Source organism: Equus quagga, chromosome 3 (genome assembly GCF_021613505.1).
Source record: "Equus quagga isolate Etosha38 chromosome 3, UCLA_HA_Equagga_1.0, whole genome shotgun sequence".
NCBI classification, from domain to species: Eukaryota; Metazoa; Chordata; class Mammalia; order Perissodactyla; family Equidae; genus Equus; species Equus quagga.
In genome coordinates, this window is record NC_060269.1 from 20,418,222 (window position 1) to 20,441,390 (window position 23,169).

The following is a 23,169-nucleotide window of genomic DNA, read 5'->3' on the forward strand; positions in this document are numbered from 1 at the left end:
AGCGGAAACTTCAGTGTTTGCTCAACCTCCTTTCCTTTGCCTCATTAATATTGGAACGAAACCAGTGGGAGGGCACCTCCCTCCTTGCTTCCTCTCCCCCTCCGCACCCTGCCCTATCTGCCTTAGAGAAAAGGGAGCCAGTTTTTCATGTGCTAATGATTTGGGCTCAGGTTATAATGGGCCATTAAGGTGTATTGTGGAAGAAATAAGGAAAATGGAGCTTTCCGGTGAAGGATAAAGAGACTGTGGGGGTGGCGACCCCCGGGACAAGAGGAAGGAAGGGCCTGGGATCTGACCCAGACGTGTCCGAGAAGGGTCCCCCACCCCAACCCCCGAAAGGAGCCCTGCGAGGGACCCGAGTACCCCCAGCCACAGGCAGGGAGGCCAGCTCTCTGCCCGCCCCCGGCCGTGTGCCCCCAGAGCCTCTGCTCTGCGCTCTGCACAGAGGGACAGGGCTGGGACACCTCAGTACTGGGGCTTCAATCTGTTCACTGCCCAGCAGGATCTTTGTTAGGTTGTTCTAGACGTTGCTTTCTCCTTGTCCGACTGCCTCTACCTAGTGGGCACCCTCCTGAGATCCCCAGGGAGTCCGTAAGCCCCAGAGACATCCCCTGGGTACCTAATTGGTTGGGGGAAGGAGCTCTCACACCCCTTCCTGGAGAGGGTGCTGAACTGGGCCAGCTGGAGACTGCGAAGAGCTGGGACCGTGTTCACCATGCCTCCATCACGTGCTTGTTTGTCTGCTTGCCTACATTCCATAATCAATGACTGTAGTCCAAGTCTCTTGCATCTCTCACCTGGTAACTACGCAACCCTCCTAACGGCTTCCCTACATCCTGTCTCACCTCCCTACCCCATCCATTCTCCACAAAGAAGGCAGACATTTCGTAAAAAAGAAAAAAAAGGCACACAACATTTGATCTCCATCCCCTCCTCACCCGGCTAACACCTTCAGGTTTCAGCTGTAGGGTCACTCATGCTGAGAAGTCTTCTCTGACCACCTGCCTCTCAGACACACACACACACACACACACACACATGAATTAGGGATCCACGTATCTGCGTTCCCCAAACCCCATGGTTTATTGTCATCACTTGTTTATATTTTTAGTCGACCTGTGGGCAGAGAATGGGCCTCCTTGCCTGCTTCCTTGCCACCTTGTCTCTGGGGCCCAGCCCTGTGCTCGGAGTGTGGTGGGTAAGTGGAAGCTCTATATGAGAGGTTCTCAAACCTGAGTGTGGATCAAAATTCCCTGGAGGGCCTGTTATAACAGGTTGCTGGATCCCCCTTTCCGATTCACTAGGTCTGGGGTGGGGCTGGAGATAATGCACCTCTGACAGGTTCTCAGTTGCAGCTGCTGCTGCTGGTTGGAGATCATATTTTGAACTGCTCAGGCTGGGCAACTAGTAAGAGAAGGCTGGAGGAGTAGATTGGAGTGACTTTTCAGATAAACAGCAAGTGCCAGTGGGAAGCACAGGCTTTGAGAGTCTTGGAGGTAGTGGTCAAAATGGGAGGGATTTGAATTTGTTGTTAAAGATGGCAGGACTTTCCAATAGTTAACAAGGACCACTGAGTAGCTATGAGAACACATGGTTGAAGTGGCCTGTGAGTTTTATTACTTTGCTTCACCCTTCCAAATTTTCAAAATTCTCTCCATTATTATGTTTTCCTTTCATAATTAGGGGAGAGCTTTTCCTATCTCAAACCTCCTGGGTCTTGGACATTTCCATCTGTTTGAATTAAGTTATCTCCTCTCCTGTCCTGTCAGACTTGTTTCTCTTTGACAACTTGTGCTAAAAGTATGAAAATCAACAAAATTAAAACAACCAAAATAAAAAACAAGCAAAAGAAAACAAAAAAAAGAAAAAAAGGGAAAAAGGACTTCAAGAAAAAAAAATATAGTCAGTACTGACACCAGCAAGAAAGTATTTTGGGTATTGGCCTTCCAGTCATTCCATATATTTGAAGGTTGTACCCGCTTATCTGGAAGGGGTACCAAGCTGTTCAGGACTGGCGACCCCACTGACTGGTCAGACAGAGAGCTCCGGTCCTAATCTCTTACCTATCACTTCTTGTTTCTTCTCATGGGGTTCAGACTTGTGCTGAATATGGTTCCCAAGTTTATTCTTCTTGTTCAGAATTATACCTAATTATCCCTCTTTGAACTGGATTCTCTCCCACCCAAATAATATCATTCGAAAAGTTAATAAAGTTATTCTTTTCTGTCATTTAGTTATTAAAATTATTTTTAAAAAAAGGACGTGACAACCTAAGCTCTCTTTATATGCAAAGTTTACTTGGGGCATAAATTCAAAATTCCAAAACAAAGTACAAATAAACTTTTAGAACACAACGCATTTTATCCAGGAGAGCACTTGTGCAATAAAAAGTTCTCTCTATGTGTTGTAATCTATACCAACTGGCAATGGTATTTGCCAGGAAGACTTTCTTGCTTATTTCTCTCGCGGAATGAGAGATATAAGACTTCAGCATATGCATTTACTTCATTTCAAATATGAATAATTCTTGTCAAGGCCTGATAATTCTTTACGTACAGAGTAGACACAAATGAAATGACTAAGTAAACATTTATAGGTTTAATCATGTATGGTTTCAAAATCAGGAATATGAATATAAATATCCACATTTTTATTCCATAAAAACCCATTATTATAGAAAAAAATAAACTGTGTGTGACTACAGCAAAATGTCAAGGATATATAGAATTGTCATCGTCAGGAACACTGATCAGATCAGATCAGGAAAGACTAGAAGCTTCATATTTCAACTACGCTGACTACTTTGTAGCTGTTTTCTTGAACGTCTTTTCATCTCTGATAATAAAGTGTGAATTAACAGAACCATTCTAGAGACCAGGCAATGGTGATCCTGAATGATTTGGTAAGGTAAGACAGTAAGTGACAGAGTGGAACCGGAAACTCATTTTCCTAATTGTCAGCTTATTACATCTTATTCTAGATTGTATTATCTGTGCTGCCACAAGGCAAACCATGTCATTATCTTTCCCGTTTCAGAAATAGGTTGTATAAAAGTTTCCTTTGTGGTCTGATGGCAAAAGACAGTTATCATTTCAAAAATGTCAACAGCTAATCATTAATGATAAAATGTTTTTACATGTTCCTTATCGATTCAAGTTGTCTTCCCTTTCTTCAAATAATCACCACCTTCTAAGTTTGGTAAGAACAATCAGAAATTACTGAATGTTAAAGAGAAAAAGGGCATTAGATATCATCTTGTCTATCATTCATTGGGGAAACTAAGGCCCCAAGAGATTTGTCCAGCGTCCTAGTAAGAGTTGAATGGAGTCTCCTGACTTCCAGCTCAGGGCTATTTATAGCCCATGGCGTGGCCTCAGCCATCAGAATTCTGAGGCAGCTGCACAACTGAGAGGATGTTTCTGGGACCCCCAGTCTTGATCAATGTCTCAGCATGGGGTGTACGTGCAACATTTCCCCTCTTTATTTTTCTCATGCTTTTATTTAATACTCTCATTTGTTGCCTGATGTTTTGGGAGTGAGGATAGTCAGAAAAAAACAAGTAAAATGGTAAGTAGCAAATGTGAGTTAAGTTTTTTTTAGGGAGAATGAGTTGAAGTTAAGGCTGGCTAGAATTTAGAAAAGCTGCAATTTTCCATGGAGAGAAGACCAAGAGATAAGGGAGGGGTGGCCCAGGGAACTGGTAAATTCCTACCACCGGGGCCTCTTCTGGGCACTTTCATGGAGTTATCTCATTCCCCTTAACAACCCTTTGTTAAGAGAGGCTGTTAACCTCATTTTAAGTTCCATGAAGAAATTGAGGCTCAGAGAAGTTCTGTAATTTACACCCCCCCCAACAGCCCCCTCCCCCCCCCCAAGTCACACAAGCTGGTAACTGGTAGACGCAGATTCAACACCGAGTCTGTCTGGCTATGAAGGCTGCATACTTTTACTCCTACAGGAGAGTATGTGTAAGGTGAACCGATGAAAATAACAACAACTGCAATGCAACACTAATAATAGTGATAGTCAGCATAGTGCTTTACAGGTGTGAGCTCTTTGAGCGGGATTAAGTGAGCACATGTTAATATCCTGATAGGGTGTCTTTGTACTCTTTAGTGAAACAGGAGAGGAAGAGGATATATACTTAAGATTTCCTTTGTTTTCTGAAAAATAATTGAAAGGCTCAATTGGTTTCATTTTGCTGCGTTTATCAGATTATTATGTTCTTGATGTGGGTGGATGGGTTGGTGTGTGACTGTGCGAAATCAAACCTGATGTATTCAGAATGATTCTTCCTGTGGATAAGTATGCCTTTGGGCTTGATATTCAATTTTGTGATTAGTGATCACTGTTCCTATTTACCAAGTGGGAGTTTTAATCTGTAGCCAGGTCTTTTTCCTTTTAAAGCCGAATGTCATATATACCCTCACTTCTTTAGGGGGTCGGTGAAAGAAGTGCAGTAACCTCGCATGAAAACGCAAGTTTGTATTCTGTGGAAGATCAGTAATCACTCATTTTTACACATCCATACCCTCAAAATGAGGCTCTGATGACTAATTTTATATTAGTCTGCAACTCCAGTTTTAGCATTAGGCTCATTTCTCCTGTTTGGAAGGCGATGTCCAGTTCTGTAATAATGTGTACATGTAAGTGATGACAATTTATAAATAATCACTGTTTTCTAATGAATTAATGCTCATGTGCAATTATCAGTTCGATAGAAACTTAGGTAAAAATGTGTTCCAGCTCCAAACTTGGATTCTCTATTTAAAAACGTCATTCTAATTCACAACTCCTTAAAACTGTTACTACAAAAGAACTATTTATTTTGTCATTCAGCCTAAAAATAAAACCTTTCACCCAAAGTACACGCCTTAATAGCCGCATTTTTATCTACATAATTTTAAACTAATTTTCCATTAGTTCAGAATCCATTTCCAGGTGCAATGACATCAAAAGTTGGAACCCAGAGAGTTTGAAGGGGATGATTTAAAAGCCCACCTCCCTGCTTGGAGACACCTCAAGAATTCCTAGGCTCACAAGGCGGGTGAAGGAAGAGGTTTTGAAAGCTGAACAGGGCCGCTCTTGCAAGCCCCCACGGACGCAGGTCGAGCCGGCTGCAGCGAGGGCCGCCAAGAGTTAACAAGGGACCGAGCCCCCAGCGCCGCGGACTCCCCGCGCGCTCCCCCCGCCCTTCTGTCCCCACCCTCTCGTTTTGGCAAGGGATTAAAGTGCTCCCCCCTGTGGCAGCAGTGACCCAGAAATGAGTTTGATTCACACAGTCCTTCCTCCATAACAAGCCAAACGCCCGGCCGAGAGTGCCTCCCTGCGCGAGGGCTGGGTGTGTGCGCGCCGGCGAGAACAGGGGCCCGCCCGGCTCCCCGCCCGCCAGCCCGCCCGCCGAGGCCCGAACTCATGCGGCGCGGAGCGAGCGCCGAGGAGCCCAACGCCGCGGCCGAACCCCTCCGCAGCAGGTACGCGCGCGGGCCGCGGGGGGCGCGCGGGGGGGGCGCGCCGCACGTGTGTCCGCGCGTGTTCGCGCGTGGGTCCGTGTGCGCGTCCCGATCCCGCGGCGGCGACGGTGGCGGCGGCGGCGGCGGCGGCTGCAGGACGAGCCGAGAGGCTCAGCCATATTTGATGGTTTTGTTGCTTTGCTCGGGAGTTCTCGGGAGTAATTTAATGCCGAAGGTCGCTGCCTAGTGGAAATAATATAGTACGTCATTAATATGGCGCCAAAAGATTGGGTTCTCGATATGTAGCGAGGAGGGAGGGCAGGCAGCCGCCGAGCGCCGCGTTACTATCCCACCAGTAACTTGGGCATTGCCGGGGCGGGGGCCAGAGGAGGAGGAGGAGAGGATGATTTTTGGATCCTGAGAATTGATCTATGTTGGATCAGTAAGTTTTATTATGATTATTTTTCAATTTTGAGGGGGCTGAAGACTTAGAGCTTTTTCTTCTTTCGGATTTGCAAAGAACATGCGGTTTTCAGGTGAATCATCAATTAAACGCGTTCAGGAGCAGAAGCCCAGTTCAGTTGGCTTTAGTTTATAGAATTTTTTAAAAAGCCAAAGTGCATTAGGCTGCATGAAAGTGGAAAGCATAGTAGCAACTTGGGAGACAGATGGCAATGGCAGAACGCAGGTCCGAGAACATATATGAATCCAGAGTGTGTGTGACCATGGTGGTGGGGGAGGACGACTATATTTGTCCAAACATAGGTGTGTGTGTATAGGTACATCTGTGTAGGGTGGCTGCAGCCCCGGTTCTTGTCACCGCGTCACCACATGTCCAAAATATTCATTGCATCAATTCAAGGGCAGTGAGCAGGGGGTGGAGGGACAGCTTGGCAATTAGATTCTTCCAAATCGGGGTTCCAGTGATCAGACCCTTTACTTATAGCGAGACTGCCTGTAAAGTGTAAAGCCCTTCATCAGTGAAATTAGGAAGGAGTTGCATTGCTAGAGTAAAGTACCGATTAACCATAAACTTAAAACGGATTGCAAATTGCAACCTTTGGCACCATCTGCAAATTGTGGGGGTGGGGTCGCTTTGGTCTTTGCTGCCTTAAATGAACGTGCAGCGTGTACCCCGGACTGCAAGTTGCAAAGACCTTCAGTGCACGTGTCTTGTGCCTGTGAGTGTGTGTGTTTGTGAGTTGGGGGCTGTTGTTCAGTAGCCAGCAGGCTTTCCGGGTTGTTGGCGCTGGCTTGCAAATGCGGGAGAGGGATGGAATGTGGAATGTTGACCGGGGAACCGAATCCTGTCGGAACGGTCCCATTTGCTGGAGAAATTCGATCCCTTCCACCTCCTTCCCGCTCCCCCCCGCCCGCCTGCGGGCAGGAGGCGGGGCCGAGGACGCGGCTGCTGCTCAAAGTGGCGGAGCGCGGCGGCGGGAGGCAGGTGCACCGCACCCGCCAGTGGGGGTGCCTCAACTTCCGCGGGCGTTTAAATAGCAGCCTCTCTCCCCTCCCACCGGTAATAGGTGACCTGGCGGCCGAGGGCGGCGGGGGGAAGGGGCCGGGGGAGTGCCGGGAGCGCGCCTCCGCGGCACGTGGGCAGGTGCTGGGTGGCCCCGGGGCCAACTTTTGTAGCCCGCCTCTGGCGTTGGAGGAGAGGCGGCTCCATGTGGAAACGGGGGCGGGCGGCGGCCACGGCGCCGCTTTCCCTGCCGCGGCCGGCGCGTTACCTAACGGTCCCGGTGGCGCTGCCGGGGCCCGGGGTGGGGGGCCTCGGGGGCGGGGACGCCCGGCCCGCCGCGCCCGCGCCGCGGGAGCCCCGCACAAAGCCCGCGGGGCTGGGGGCGGCCGCCGCGCCCCCGCCCAGGGAACGGCCCGCAGCCCGTCGCCGTCCCCGCGCCGATTCCGGCGGGCGGCCGCAGGCGTTTGTTTGTTGGTTCCGCGCAGCCTTCCTCGCCGGATGGCTTCCTGTGACAGAGGTGATACACAGTTTCCAGAACTGTCTGGGGGCGGGAACGGGAACGGGAGCGGGAGCGGGAGCGGGAGCCGCGCCGCTCGGGGCCGCTCGCCGCTGCTCCCCTCTCAACCGTTTCTAGCCGGCGTGCCCGCCCGAGCCCGGAGGTGCCGCCCGGGAGGGACTCGGGGAGGGGGCGGCGCGGCCGTTTCCAGCGGCGCAAGTGGCTTCTGGACGCGAGGGAGCGTTTGATTTGCAACTGGGGCCGAGCGGATTGGTGCAGCGGGCGGCGGCGGGGCGGGAGGAGCGGCGGCGGCGGCGGCGGCGGCGGCGGCGGCGGGGGGTGGCCACTTTCAAATGGAGAGGGCGGCGGCGGGGACGCCGCGGCGGAGGGAGCGGGGCTTGGTTGCGCCGCAAGAAGGTGTCATCACTGCACCGGGGCTAATTCCGGCGGAGGTGCCGGGAGTTACTTTCCCCTCCTCCCGCGCTGTTGTTTCTGTCGCCGCGGGAGGAGGAGGAGGACCCGGAGGGAGGAGGGAGGAGGGAGGAGGGAGGGCGGGAGGGGGCGGCGCCGCCGGAGCCGCGGCCCTGCGCACACCCCGGCGGCCAGGCGGGCGGGCGGGCGCCGTGAGGTGCGGTCCCCGTTGCGGGGCGGCGGCCAGCTCCCCCAGCCCGGGCTCCCCCCTCCTGGGTCCGCAGCTCTCAGCCCCAGTCTGACCGGCTCTCCCCCCATCCCCACCCCAGGGGCCTCCGCCCGGCTCTCCTCACCGGGCTCCCCCGGCCCCGGTTTCCCACCCCGGCTCCCCCTCCGGGCGCTTGGGGGCGGCCGCAGCCCCGGCGCCCGGTGAATGCAGCGAGCAGACAAAAAAGCGGGCGATTTAAACGTGCCTTCGAAACCCGTTAGGAATGCGTCGTTACCCGGGGACCGTTTAAAAGCAGCTTGGGCTGGCTTTCTAGTAACGTGGAGGCAGGCGCCCCACCTCGCCTCGGCGGGGCCCAGGGCCCGTCGCCCTGTGTTTACCCCGGCCAAGAGGGATTTACATTTTTTTTTCTTTTTTAAGGTGATAGCTGCACTTGAATGACTTAAGGCAGCTACATTTTTAGGAAAGTGGGAGAGAATCTGAGGTTTCCATTAATGGGAATGCTGAGGGGCTTCTTTCCCAAAGGTTTTTCTTCGGTGAACTATTTTTCCTTTTTAGAAACCCCCCTGCGAGAGGCTAGCTCTCTAGTTACTTGTAGCTCAAGGCTGATATCTTTCAAAGCTAATGAACTAGTTTAAGACACAGAGAAATGATTTCCCTGAAAGCTGTTTTAGATGGTGATCCACCAATGGTTAGAGATTATTACTATGGTAAGTTTCATTTTGATCAAATAACAGCTAATCAAGATTTAATCACTTCTAGGTGGAGAAAAGAAGCGTTCCATGTAACTCTGCTTACTTTGACTTAACACTTTCGATACTGTAATTTGGTTTATTAGACTGTGCAACGAATGTTGGAGAGGTTCATAGGATGTTCTCTGGGTGACGCTTTCTAGCAAATGCCTGCAACCCAGAATTTTTATTACCCTTTTATCCCAAATATTTCAGTCTTATTTAATGTCACTTTTAAATGAGATGACTTTCTCATTGTTTGGTATTTTGCTTTCTTCCTTAAGTTTGTGTATTTTTATATCTGTGTATGATCTGGCATTTTCATTTCAACATCTAGGACAGATAGTCTTCCGCTAGTTAAGTGTTCTGTTTCTCCATATCTGCCTTCATCCTTATACTAGCCAGAGATAAAGGGAGTTGCTTGACATTTAGTGGAACTTGAACCTGATTCTGTCTAAAGATCATAGGCTGCTTTCTAGTAAGAGAAGTTGGATGGGTTGCCACAGAGATTTTAACTTTGACGAAGGTAGATTTATGTTCATCTAAAAGAACCCCCCCCCCCCCACCTTGTTAACTCTTCCTCCGTTGCTTGACAGGTTTTCAGCCTATAAATGAGTGTTTTAGTCTTATTAGTTACCCAAGGTTGAAAGAGTAAATAGAAAGGGAAAACAATGGAAAAATAGTGTGACTGAGAGTGAGACCAGAGAGAAAAGACTCTTTGGAGTTCAAGGAAATGTTATATTTTAGAAACAACTGTTGCTTAGCCCAGAGGCTTGGGGAGAAGTATTAAGTAAAAAACACTTAGAAGACTTGGTGAGAATAAAAGCAGACCTCCATGTGTCTCACCTATGGTAGGCACTTCATAAATACTGATTTTTGACTTCAAGGAGGCCTTAGTGGCTTAAAGTCTTATCACGGAAGTGGCTTTACATGTACAGTGTTGAAAATTAGAAAATACAGAGGAGCAAATATAACACATTCCTACCACCCAGACATCACCATTGGATCACTTTCCAGATAATTGTCTATGCGGATGTGTGTGTTTTAGTCACAATGAGATCATTACTGTATATACAGTTCTGTAAGGAGTTTTTTCCCCCGTCAACTAGTTTCATAAATTCTAATCTCATTACTTGGATGTGTTCAGATTTCCTCATTTGGTCCCAAAATATAACAGCAGCTTTGTGTAAAGCACTGTCCAGTCGAAGATCATTTATTGCTTCTGATTATTTCCTGTAAGGAGATTTTAATCTGTATTAACTTTTGAAAGAACCTCTGACATTGAGCAGGCAAGTCTTTGGAATTAATCGTGACTGGATTTTAAAAAAGTTGGAAATGAAAATAGCGGTTTATTGTAATTTGAAGTCTTAGGTTCAGAGATTATCTGTTTGAAAAATGCTTGAAAGAAATTGCCTGATGTATTTATCCACAGAGTTGTTGGAAAAAGAATTATCTGCTGTTTGTGTTTTGGTACGGAGGTGGTGGCAACAGCAAATATCAGGACATCGAACCCTGATCGTGGCCTGTATCTTCAGGATTTGTCAGGAGTGAGGAGGCCATTTGTAGGTCTCACGGTTCGATTGCTTTCTTACTTCTATTGGTGAAGATCTTCCCTCATTTAGTATTATGGGCCACCTTTTTCACCATTACAGTTAGTGGCGTGTTAGAATTTGCATTATAAACCCAGTTTTCCCACAAGGTTAATAAAATATATCTCCTCTGGAGAAAATACGACATCTTAGCTAATACATGTTGCTTTTTAATTTGGATCGGCATTAAAAATTTGTCTTGATTGTTCAAACAGTGGGAGTTATACCAGAGTTAAACTTCTTTCCTCCCCTCCCTGTCCAAGCCAAAAGTTAGAATATCGACACTGTCTTCAACAATACCTTTTTCTTTTTAATTTTAATAAAGGGTGGCTTTGCTTGGAGTTGTTACTTTCTTAGATGGTGTCAGAAGCCTGGTAGGAGCCTTAATTGGGGAAGTGTTTTAATTCCTGAGACAGTAAGCTGTTTCCTTGAACATTTTAGTATTCAGTCTGTTTTCTCCGTTTTCAAGATCTTGTAGCACTTTATGTGATCATGTATTTTAAATTTGGATAATTAATGTGTTTATTATTTGTAGTATATAATATTTCAGAAAGTTGAGACTTAATTGAAAGAGTCTCTTGTCATTTGCCTGGTGTCTTCCTATAAAAATATTGGTCTGTGATGGTGAGGGTATTTATTTTGATGTTTTCTCAGTTGGTGGGCTCTAATGGAATAAGTTACTTTGCATTCCTAATAGAGGCAAGAGTGGCCCCAGAGGGCCTTTTTACCTTGGAGTGGAAGTGGCATCTAGTCTGTAAGTTTAGTTAGGGTCCAGTGTCATAGAACACAGAGAAAATCTAGTCCTATGAGGATGTTGATCGGGACTGGTCATGTTATTGTGGCCTTTTCTAGCCGAGACCTTGAGTGATTGCTAAGGATGTCTTTCCCCACCTGAAAGCTACGAACATAAAGACTGGGAGATGTGGAATGGGAAGCTTAGTCGCTGGGGAAGGGACTGTGTATTGCCGTTTCGAATCCTTTATTAACTCTAGAACAGTGGTCTATGATGTGCACTTAACAGATGTTCAAGGACTGAATTTAGGATTAGTCGAAAACCTGTCTAATACTTAGTTTTGGCTTTTGGTTCTTCAGGTAGAGTCAAGACATAATAAGGTGATTGAGGACAGTTGGTATGAGTTCATTTTTAAAACTTTATAGATTCTTTTGGGCTTATTTGTTGGAGGAATTGGACTACAGTATCCTCTTGTTTTGAAAGCACTTAACAATTGACGATAATGTATTTCTTTTCTTTTTTTTCTTTTGAGGAAGATTAGCCCCGAGCTAACATCTGCTGCCAATCCTCCTCTTTTTGATGAGGAAGACTGGCCCTGAGCTCACATCCATGCCCATCTTCCTCTACTTTATATGTGGGACGCCTACCACAGCATGGCTTGCCAAGCAGTGCCATGTCTGCACCCGGGATCCGAACCTGCGAACCCCGGGCTGCCCAAGCGAAATGTGCGCTCTTAACTGCTGAGCCACCAGGCCGGCCCGTAAGATATTTCTTAATGTTGATCATTTAGTCTTTGCACAGGAGATTTTATCAATTTGAAGATTCGCGACAGTTTCTAAGAAGTTGTTTTAACAGAAAATTTCAGTGTTGAGGGTCCAGACTGAACCATAAAATGAGCATCTTTTTTCTTTACTCCTTACACCAGGGTGAGGAGCAGGAATTGGCAAGGTTGACAAGTTACCAGACTTTGAGCTGCATAGTTTGGTTTTGTTTAGCACAAAGTACACTGAACATGATTTAAGATTTTTGTTGATTACTCATAGTCATCTTTATAAGCATCAGTTATTTCCGTGTTGAAATATAATGATGTACTTAATATATGTAGGCTGAGTCCTGGTGTTGTGTAACTTTTACAAGTCAGGGACACTTTTGAGATCTAAAACCTGTGGAATCTCTCCCCCAGAAAGAGCAGGTTGCCCTGAAATTGCGTGTCTTTTAAGGGATCCCATGGGCACCTTTAAGTGCGTCCTTGGATTCTAGTTTAGGGTTTAATTTCTGGTGACTTCTTTTTATGATTTCTCTCTGATCCTTTTACATCGCTATTAACCGTGTATTGTAGTTAAAATGCCTGTCTAGAACAGTCGTTTTTTCTGCTAATTGGTTATTGTCTTGAAAATCAGATAAGAAGCTTGTTAGAAGTTTTTATAACTTAGTGTACAATGGCCCCAAGTAGGAGCCTCGGGGGTTTTTCTTTGAGAAATATTCACAGGTTTCTAGACATGGCCTTTATTTAAGGTGCTTAGAGCACGTCCTCCCCCTTCTTATTCCCTGTTTGATTTTTGCCTGGTCTGGTTAAGCACTGGAGTAAGTGTGCCTCTGATCCTTGACTTGGGAAGCTTTAAGGTACTTATCAGTTGTCCAGGGCCTGATAATTGATTCACATTTCACTAAACGTACATAATGCTGGTTTATAAACATCATGCTGCCAGTCTGTTGATTTATAGCAGGGATCAGTAAACTTTTTTGTAAAGGGCCAGATAATAAATATTTTAGGCTTTGTGGATCTGACAGTCTCTGTTACAACTGTTCAGTTCTGCCGTTGTAAGTGTGAAAGCAATCAGTGGACAAAAGGGAAATGAATGAAGATGGCTGTGTTCCAATAAAAACTCTATTTATGGACAGTGAAATTTGAATTTTGTGTAATTTTTATGTGTCATGAAATGTTCTTTTGATTTCACCCCCATTTAAATGGTTGGCAACTATTTAAATCTGTAAAAGCCATTCTTAGCTGAGGGGCTGGACAAAAGCAGACAGTGGACCCCTGCTTTATAGAGAGACACAGCATTACCTGGTCACCACATTGTTTCTGCTGGGGCTGTGTTCCCTTTCTGGTAGGAACCTGGAATAGCAAGTTGAAGTCAGAAGTTTGATAAATCTGAAGTCTGTGACTCTTAAGTCTTTGGTTCCTAGATCCCCTTTGAGGGTAAATGTGTGACAAGAGACCCTGTGCAGTCACCTAGGCAGTCACACCCTTGAAGGGCACCAGGCCAAGAAGCCCTGTGTAAGGGGCTGTACATTATGAACCAAGGTTCCTTGCAGAGGGAGATAACCTCTCTCCAGGTAGGGTGTATGTGTCACACCAATCAGAAGTTAAGGCCTGCTGCTCAGAGGACTCACACCCCTGTGATAGTGTTCAGGAAACCCCTAGCACACTCTTTTTCCAGCTCTATCTCTTGTATATCCACCAGGCAGAATCGTATTTGCAGCTCTCTTCACATCAGCTTGCCAGGAAACCATGTTTCAATTTCCAAGTTAACAGACTGTTGTTCATTGATTACATTTTAGTTGTCTGCTTCCTGATAACATAATGCATGGCCTTAATCTTTCAGATAACCTTTTTCTAAACCCCGGTAGGCTTCTGGGAGGGGGATGCCCATGGTCCAGGCACCTGGCAGGAGGTGGATGGCCCATCCACTTTGGGAACTTGTCATAGGTTTGGCGACTGGCTTTGCCCTAGACCAATCTGCATCTTTGCTCATGCTGCTTAACCTCTCCAGAATTCAATATACTTGTCTTTAACATTATGAAAGGTAGATTAAATTATCTCCGAAATGTTCTCTAGTCCTGCAATTATGGTTTTATGGGTTTCTTTTGGGAAGATTTCCTATAGACGCAATCCATGGGTGAGAAGCTTTTCAGCTTTAGCCTTGGGGAATATTCTCCAGACCTTGCTACTAGGTTTTGAGACCATCTTATGTTTCCATGAGCATAATAACAAGACTTGTAAAATTGCGATGAAATGTTTGCTTTCATACGTAACTCAGACGATGTGTAAATGCAGTTTTTGTTAAGTGTGCCACTAGGTCTCATATACAATATTGGGAGTCTTTTTTTTAAACAGTACTTTAAAAATTTTTGGTGACTTAACATTGTTAGTGGTAACTGATAGTTTCTGACAACCGGCTATAATCAAGGAACAAAGTTCCTCAAAACAGCTGCATTTCAATCTGTGCGCAGTGTAATTGTCATTAGCTGGTTGAGTCTGGTTTCTGCAGAAGCTGCCTTGTATATCCTGTCTAAGAACATCTGGTTTGAGCACTTAAAAATCTTCTAAAATTACCCTGTAGACACTTTGCATTTATTGACCTATTCTTCCAAGAGTAGAATAAGGGTTTGTAGACTCTTTTCCCATCCTTACCCTTACCTGGCTTCATTCAGAAACGATTAACGTTTGGCTTTTCTAAAGTGTCTTTTTTCAGTGAACTTTTTTTTGAGAGTTTGAACCTGAAGATTTGCCTGTGTGTGTGTGTGTCTATGTGTGTATAATATAAATTAGAATTTGGTTCAGAGACCCCAAAGCAGAATAGAACACTAACTTCTGATTTCAGTGAAATGCTTTAGAAAAAACTTTATTTTCCTGTATTCTGAAGAGGTTGGTCTTAACTTAGTTTTCCCGGTAAATTGTTTAAAAAAAAGTGTGAAAAGAGGAAGAGAAGCTATAGGACAAATAGGCTTTATCTCTTTTCACAATATGCCTTCTGAGTAGTAGCACTGTGTTAAGGAAGATTCTGAAGTCACGTCTGGGCTTATGGAAAAGAACTACCTAATTTATTAACCATGCCTGCCATAGATGGAGGAAATGGTGTATTTGGTAGCCATCTCTGGAATGTAGTGTTTTTATTTTTATTCCAAAATAGTACTATTGATATGGATAGGAAGTTGAATGTTTATTCTTTAAAGGTAGTTTAAACCTTAAATTTTCCTGTCTGGGTTAGTTTTTTCTGTTATTGCATATATTTTTTAGTGACCTGCTACTGGTGTTGGCTATTGAAGACTTTTGCCTTTGAAGTAAATAATGAATGGGTGATAATATATAGCATTATCCTATTGCCTTTTCTAATTTTTCCTCCTGCACCATTTCATTAGGTATTCTTTTGAAGCAAGACAAGCCTCTGATAACCCATCTCAGGAAGGAGGCGGAAGATACATAGTGTGTATTAATGGCTGCTCAGTTTAGGCTGGTGCTTTCATGGGGCCTGGCAGTTGTGCTCCCAGGGTCTTTTGTATATGAAGAAGAGCAGGGAAGAAAGGTTTTGGATTTTAAATCTTTACTATTATAAGTGTTTCTTTATATGTCTTTGGCATCTCTCCATTTCTGAGCATCTAGATCTAACAGAAAGCAGTTCTTAGATGGAAATAGGGGTAGAAGCTCAAGATTGGAGGCCCTGGTGACTGCCTGCCCTTATTGTTTGGGTGTGGATTCATTTACCCCCATGTCAAGGGAAGTTGAAAAAATACCTTCCAAATACAAACGATTGGAATGTTTTGTCATAGCTGCTGTTCAGTTGCTGCCTTAGCAGCTACAGAGACCTGGGAGGGGGTAAATAACTGGTTGTAGGGCTCGTAAGCAGCGATTGGATTATTTACAAATTGGCAAATGGGAGCTGCTTGTGATTCATTTAGAGCCAGTCAAATTTCTGAATTCCTTAAAATCTTGAAAAATACTTCTATTGACTTTTAAAGTTTGAGTTTAAAAATAATTTATAACAAATTTACAGTGAACTAATGTCTAACAGCACTTGGACTCTTAGTAATGTTCAGGAGAGTAAATAGTGCAGTTATAATTATCTGGTCAGTTCTTGTAATCCTTTCTTTTTTTGGGAGAGGTGGTTATGTATTGCTAATATAAACTCTTTTCAGCTGAATGTTTTCAATTGTGACATCTTTGCAAAAGCTCTGTAATAGCTTGGGAGCATTTTCTTTAAACAAATTTTGATATATGACATTATAAAGGACACGTTTTTAAAAGTTCCATTTTGGGGGGTTGAAATATTTAGACAAAGTTAAAACTTTAACACTTAAGATCTAAGCAGTTTGTCAGTTAAATCAAATCTATGACTATTTCTTTTTGACCAGATATAACCCTTTGGTTAAAGTGAGAAATCTGAGTTTGATTTATAGTCACACTAGTATTTTTTGACGTTCTGTGAGCATACAAATTAGATAATGTTGTCAATTTGAAAACTTCCTATCTAGGCGATTAATGTTTGCTTTAAAAACTGAGGTAATCAGCTGGATTTCCTTCACATTTAGGGACAGGAAATTACTGAGAAGTATAGGTCATTATTATATTTGGGTACTTTGTTACCTTGGGCATTGTATACTTCATAGAAGACAAGAAAGTGGCCTATAAAGAAAATATAAATCTTTTATGGTGGGTAGTCTATGATTAATAACTTAGGAATCAAATTATCAATTACATAGTGTTAAAAATAATATTCAAATTGTGTGACCTTACCAAACAGGAGCAGAAAGGAACACTTTTTATGTAAGACTACTCAGTGCCTGAAAATATGTTTTTACTTTATACGTTTTCTAAATACATTTTTTTAACACAGTCCACTTAGATTATTAACTTTGACAGAATGGAAGGACACCAATAAATTTAAAAATAATGTGATGGAAGTTACTCTAGGTGAAGGTCAATTAGATATTAAAGTGAAAGCATCTCAGATTCTGTAGAGCTGAGTGAGCACGGGATACAGTTTATGTACGGGAACTCAGTCGTTCATCCAATAGGTTATTTTAATACGTAGCATTGCATTAGATGATGTATAGAGAAGTACGTAGAGGTCTTTAATTGAGTACCTTCTAGAACTTCGTGAGAGTGAAATAAATAAGAATGAAAACATAGTGGATAAAATTGATATTTTGAGGGAGAAACCAGCCTTTCTGCATATGAGCCATAAGATAATTAAAATCACTAGGGTGTAATCCTTGTTATAGCTGCAGAGTTTATGGCCTGATAAATGGTTCTTGTTCCACCACAGAGAGTAATTCTAGTAACTGGACAGTTTGTTTTCCTCAAATGGGTCCCTCTTTCCTAGGCATAGCGTTGGATAAACACCCTTAAATTCTTAATCATCTTATTCTTTTGTAAAAGCCCTTCTATGCTTGTCCCCGAGGTCATTTCTCATTCTTCCTTAGTTAGAATCACATACCAGTCATGCCTCCCTGGGACCACACCCGGTCACTGAACTTGTTCACCCAACTTGTTCACTTGCACATTCCTGGGCCACCTGGGGGTTGGGTTCCCTCAGCTAATGGCTGCTCTTCATTTAGTGCATGCTGATTTTTTTCCCCCAATTTCAGTCCAAGGAAACTTAAATTTCAGGATTTTGAGGAAGCTCACTGTCTCATGTACATATATCCCATGTCCCACTGTAATCCATGAACAGTAACCTGGGAACCTTTATAGTAGTTATCGCACTGAAGCTACTTGTTTAGTTACTTGCTTACTGTGTCTCCCCTTGGGCTATTCCATATCTTGTTCACCATCTCTCTGGCATTTAACTCAATATGATTTTGATTAAATTAATATATTAGCTAATCTACTACATTTTATCCCTATTACAGAAGAGATTGAAGAACAGTAATCTACATGTAGTCTAAACAGGGATTTGGGCCAGCAAGCAGGAAGATGCCTGTGTTTCCTGAGGAGATGGTGCCCTGAGCAGTCACCACATGTGCCTGGTTGTCTTGGCATGTCCCTCCCTGCAGTGGAGATGGAGGTGCCAAAGGACTGTCACTTGACAGATGCAGCCAGGGTCTTGGCCAACGACCTCCTCTTATTTGTTCTTTCCAGGCAGTGTTCTGATTATGATCAGCCTTCCTAGGCAGTCTTAGTCTTTTTGGGCCAAGACCCAAATGCCCCAAAATTAGTATTTTTGTCTGCCTACCTGTTATGCTTCTCATGGCAAATGGACACTCCAGGCTCCTGTAAATTGCATCACCGCTTTGAGTCAGTTTTGATGAAACCAGACAGAATGTCAGGATGAGCCACGTTGAGGACTGGACCCAGAATTCTGGGAGTGTCTCTTGTAGCTGCCCTGTGAGGCCTTGTTTTGCTCAAGACCCTTGTCTGATGTCTTTAATTTAATTTCATATTTAATTTGAGAGGATCTCTGTTCTCCAGAACTTAACTATAAGCTTTTAGAGACACATACATATGGAACATTTAAGTGATGGTGCAAGGCAGGAGTTGATTGACTATTAAAGAAAACAGTACATTAAAAAGCAAAGTGAAAAAGTTCTGAAGAAGAAAAAAGCGGAAATGAGTGGCACAGAATGTAGTAATATAGTGTTTTTAACTGGAATCATGCACGATACTTAGTGTCTTTGAGCTGATCCCTAGAGAAGAGGTGAGACTGGGGTAGGTGGGGAGGAAAGGGCAAAGGTGCAGCATTAGTGGAAGTTGAGAACGGAGAGAGGGGATGTGTTCAAGGGCAGAGACCCGGCCCGGCTGAGGCAAGCTGGTCATGGGGGCTTGTTAGGAGAGATGCTTGAGTGGAGCTGGGAGGGGTCGTGGAGAGAAAACCTGAGTTTCTGCCTACACTGTTTGCAATGTGGAACAGAGGGAGAGATTTGCATAGGGAATAGCTTGATGAGGTCACCTCATAGGGAGGATTGATTTGTTGTAATAATTGGAAGGAGTAGGCATGGAGAATGGGAGGGTGATGCTTAAAGCAATCTAGGTATAGGTAGTTGAAGACAGACCTGGGGGGCTGCAGGGAGACTTGAAAGGGTCAAACATTACGGATCAACAAGCCTTGGCAATTGGATATAAGGTAAGAAGGGATGTTTAGTAAAGAAACCGAGCAAGTAGTAAGATTCCGAACATGAAGATGCTGCGCACAGTAATATGCTAGGTTATATATATGTTGTTAACTGTTAACAGTGCTTTGCCCAAAATGTTGTGCTGCTTTTTCTGGTTACCTGCACTTCGTTCTTCAGGGCTCTGCTCAGAATCTTTTCCTGACTCCAATAGAGCCTTGTGTTGACCATTGTTGAGCACTAACCATCCTGAATTCCAGTTGACTGGTTTGTCTCAACCAGACCAGAAGCTCCATGAGGTCAGGGACAGTCGTTTTCCTCCAGCCCCTCCTAATAGATTAGGTATTCAGTTGTCTGTGGGATGCACCCTATGCTACTATATCTTGCTGCTCTCTCTGGAGTGCTGCGAGTAACTTTTTAAACTGATTATTACTTATCTTACTACCATCTAGATAGTAATCAGCCATTGCCCTAAAAGAGTCAGCAAAGGTAATGATGGGAGGGCCCTCTGCCTTCTCGCGCTCGCTTTTACTGGACGGATGTTGCAGCGTACAACCACTGTGTTAAAGAGAGTACTGTCTTAAAGAGAGTAACGTACTTTGATTTTTTGATAGAGTAAGTAACCCCGGGTGAGATAAATGAGCCTCATGTTAAGGTTTAAGTACATTAGGGCTGCAGAGGAGGGACTTCTGCTGTGCGCTGACCCCCATCACTGCGCCAGTCCCTGGAGAAGTGCGGTACAGCGTTCTCAACCTTCAGTACTCAAGATTTCAGGGTGGATGAAAATGGAATTCATTAGAAGGAAAATAGTATTTTTACTCTTCTTTTACTTGCATAATTTTGCGTGAGAGAGTATTTCTCTGTGTTTAGGAGCATCATTCTATTTTGGCCAATGCTTGCATTTTTCATTTAGTGGCTGTGGAAATAAGCGCTTTCTCTGGGATTTGTGTTTGGAAGCTGGGAGGAAGGCATTTTGATTCAAAAAGATTCTAAGTTCTCCAAACTCTTCTATTTGGGTAAATTTAAGTTGTCCGAATGAATGAGTGAAGATATAATCAGCATTTGTTTTCTTGTTTCCAGCTCGGGAGTATTCTATGGGCTTTCTCAGCCCCTTTCTCCTCCACACAGTTCTCACCCACCTGTGAGGTGGGAACTGCCTTTTTCTTGCTCTGTCGCATCACGCTGTTACTTTTAAGGAATTCCTCTTTAAGTAGCACTTTTCTATTTTTTTTTAAGCTCTCTTGTAACATAGGCTTTGGGGAGCTGAAGCTGTTGTTAGGAATGAGTGGTCTGTTGCCTTTCCCTTTTCTCCTTGTAACTCCTGTTGAGTCCAGAGGGGAGCGGGAGTACCTGCTCTAGAAGATTGGAAGAGAGTCTAGCTGTCAGCAGTTTGTGGGTGACAGGACAGAGAAGGTGATTGTTTCAAGTGGGGAGTGGGCCACAAGTGTTTGTCAGCTGTGGAAGTTTGTGAATGGAGTGGGCCTGCCCCAGGCCGACTTGTAGGTTGCTAGTGTTATACTTTTGGGTAAAGGGGCTCTGCAGAAAAGGGGTAGGTGGATTTTAGGACAGTGACCCTGCCCCAGAGTAGGAAACCCTAGCCCACAGATAGCTCATGACCCAGATCAGGACTCATGTCCATCTCCTACTTGATAAGTTCTCTTAATGATTTTTGAATAATCAATTGATAAACAAAACCCCACAAACCTTAATTGGGTGTCTCAGAAAGAAAATATAAAATTTTGGAATTATTGATTGAGAGCTTGAATATTTGAATGAATCGTACAGGTCTGTTTTGTAGGTGGGAACAGACTGCATTGTACGAAGTGCTTTCTTCTGTTTTTGACTTCTCTTTTACAGGTCCATTTAGAGCGGGCCTTTGGGTTTTTAATTTCTCTCCTGTTCTCGCACAGTGCTTCTCCGCACTGTTCTTGTGCGCGATACTCTAGGCAACTCCACGTTCTAATGCTGTGCTTCCCAGTGAGGGCGAGGTTGGGATGTACTTTTCTAGGGGCTGGGTGGGTAATTCTTCTGACTTGAAAAGCCCTCCTCCTTCATTGGGAATCGCTGGTCTGCAGTAAGATCAGGGTCCTAAAGATGTCAAAGTGATCAATAATTTCAGTTAGGAAAAGCTTTTTGGATTTGTTTAGAGAGCCGCCCTGTATGAATGTTACGGTGAGTCCATCTTTTTAAGTTCAGTGACTGGCCATTCGACCTCGGTCCACTGCCCTCTTTCCTAAGTGTAGTCTTTCTCTTACTTAGTGGTGTCACCAGCTGCCTGGGAGGAGTTGGCAAAGTGGGCCCGTGTCTGTATACACTGTTTCTTAGTTTGGCTGGGTCGGGTTGGACCAGGCCTGACAAGAGTTGGGGTAAAGTCTGGTAAAATTGGATTTCAAATTAGAAGCTGCCTGCCCACAGTGTGACCTTGGGCAAGTCACTACTTAGCTCTTTTTTGGCTTCAATTTACTAATGAGTATAGGGGAGGGGTCTGGATCAGAATATATCTGATGTCTGTGGTCCCTTCCTATTCCGGCTTGAATTACTGAGGGGTTGGAGATGGCGAGAGGAGGCATTACTTCGTTTGTTTTGTTCCTAGAACTCTAGGTTATTTGGCTTTTAGAATTCTTCCAGCAAAATTTCCCTGGGAAGCATAATCATGCCCAGTGCAGTGTAGATATTCACACATCCAGGCACAGCCTCATCCCCACCCCCACATACACATGTAAAATATGAATCTGTCTCTAGTGAGGAAGCCCTGTGTTTGTCGCCGCGCGTTTTTTCCTGCAGTGCTTGCCTCCAGTCAGCTAGAGAGACTCCTGGAGTAGTTGTAGTGAGATGTCATGAGAGAGAAACCTGGCACCTTTGGGAGAGGACTGATGCGGACTTCTCCACCTCTCCCTTTTTGAACCTGTTCTGTTAATGATTGCCCCTAATTATGTGTCTTTGGTCTTTTTATTGTTTATAATTCAAATGATACTTAAAGCGATTGTTTGCTTTTGTATGCTGTGCATCCTGGGCTGCCATCTGAAGCACAACTTGATGATTGTGTATTATCCTCCTGGGTTAAGTGCTGTCTCATTGCTTTGCAGGCTGCCTGCTGTTTCCCGGGGAGATCATGAAACGAGGTCGCCTTCCCAGCAGCAGTGAGGATTCTGACGACAATGGCAGTAAGTCCTGCTCTGTTGTTCTTGGAGCCTACCAGGGTTTGGGTCAGTGTGAAAACATGATTTTTTAATGTAATGCTTTAAATAGCTGAGGCCCTTCGCCTATCTGGCGGGTCGGAGACAGACAGGGCCTGGTGAAAGCGTGTGAGTGTGAGGCTGCAGGCCTCTAACCAGTCTCTCTGGGTAAGGGTGACTGCAGGTGGGCGTTCCTCAGGCTTCCTGTTTGCTACCCAAGGATGAATAATCCTCTTCCAGGAGTCACTGGTGAGTCTGTTTTTCCTAATCATCATTTATGGCTTCACAGTTGCTCTTTATGAAAAGGGAACTTAATCGAAGCCGGTTAATTATTAGCTAGTCCAACCTGATACAGAGGGAGATTGGGGACTTCCTAGTGTGGCGTGAAATATTAGGTACAGGTTTTTAGTAGGTCAGGAGTCAGCGCTCTTCACTTGGTTCTAACTTGACTGGATTTAATACTACTGCTGTCTGCATCTCAACTCTCTCGCATCCTCATATTTTCACAGTGCAGCTGAGAACCAGAAGTTAGTGTGCTTCCAGGCAGTCAAAATAAATGTCACACAGCGTCTGTGTGTTGAGAAGCTAGCTGACTTCTCAGGGAAGAGTGCCCTCAGATAACAAGGAAAATTTGTACCTAGCACAGTGCCTGCGCTCCAGCCATTAGCTTATGTTTTACATTGCAGATTAAACTTGGGAATCCTTGAAAGAGTGCTTGCTCTGCTGCGTGATGGGAAAGATTTTGGGTCTGCTTTCGAAGAACTCTGTCTTAGACGTATATAAAATCCGGCTCTGATAGGAAGTCGGCAGGCCAGTAATGGAGATGTCTTTTTGCTGCGCTGTGGAAATGTATATGTGTAGGCACAACTTTAGAGGCGGGGAGGGCCAGGGAAACCTCTGGAGGAGATGACAGTTGGGCAGGTCCTGAAGGATGAAATAGTTTTAAGGAAACAGGGTGGTTTTTAGTTTTCTGGTCTCTTAAGTTTTTAGCAGATTAAAAGCTGCAAATTAGAAAGCAGTGCTTTGCTGCTATGGGTGGCCACACTGACAGCCGTG

The 23,169-nt window shown here is 44.7% G+C and overlaps 1 protein-coding gene across 7 annotated transcripts in view; it reads left to right on the top strand.

Moving 5' to 3' along the window:
* The first annotated feature begins 5,293 nt into the window (after positions 1-5,293).
* JADE1 (jade family PHD finger 1) overlaps positions 5,294-23,169 on the top strand; it is a 57,661-nt gene continuing 39,785 nt past the window's right edge. The window contains exons 1-2 of one of the 7 annotated variants that reach the window (XM_046656127.1): positions 5,294-5,474; positions 22,024-22,101. In XM_046656127.1, the coding sequence (XP_046512083.1) occupies positions 22,050-22,101 (52 nt within the window). In that variant the 5' untranslated portion in view covers positions 5,294-5,474; positions 22,024-22,049. Of the gene's footprint in view, positions 5,475-5,604; positions 5,714-5,763; positions 5,896-6,807; positions 6,983-7,034; positions 7,436-8,475; positions 8,762-22,023; positions 22,102-23,169 lie in introns of those variants that run through there. The other 6 variants (XM_046656131.1, XM_046656129.1, XM_046656130.1 and 3 more) reach the window with 6 other exon arrangements.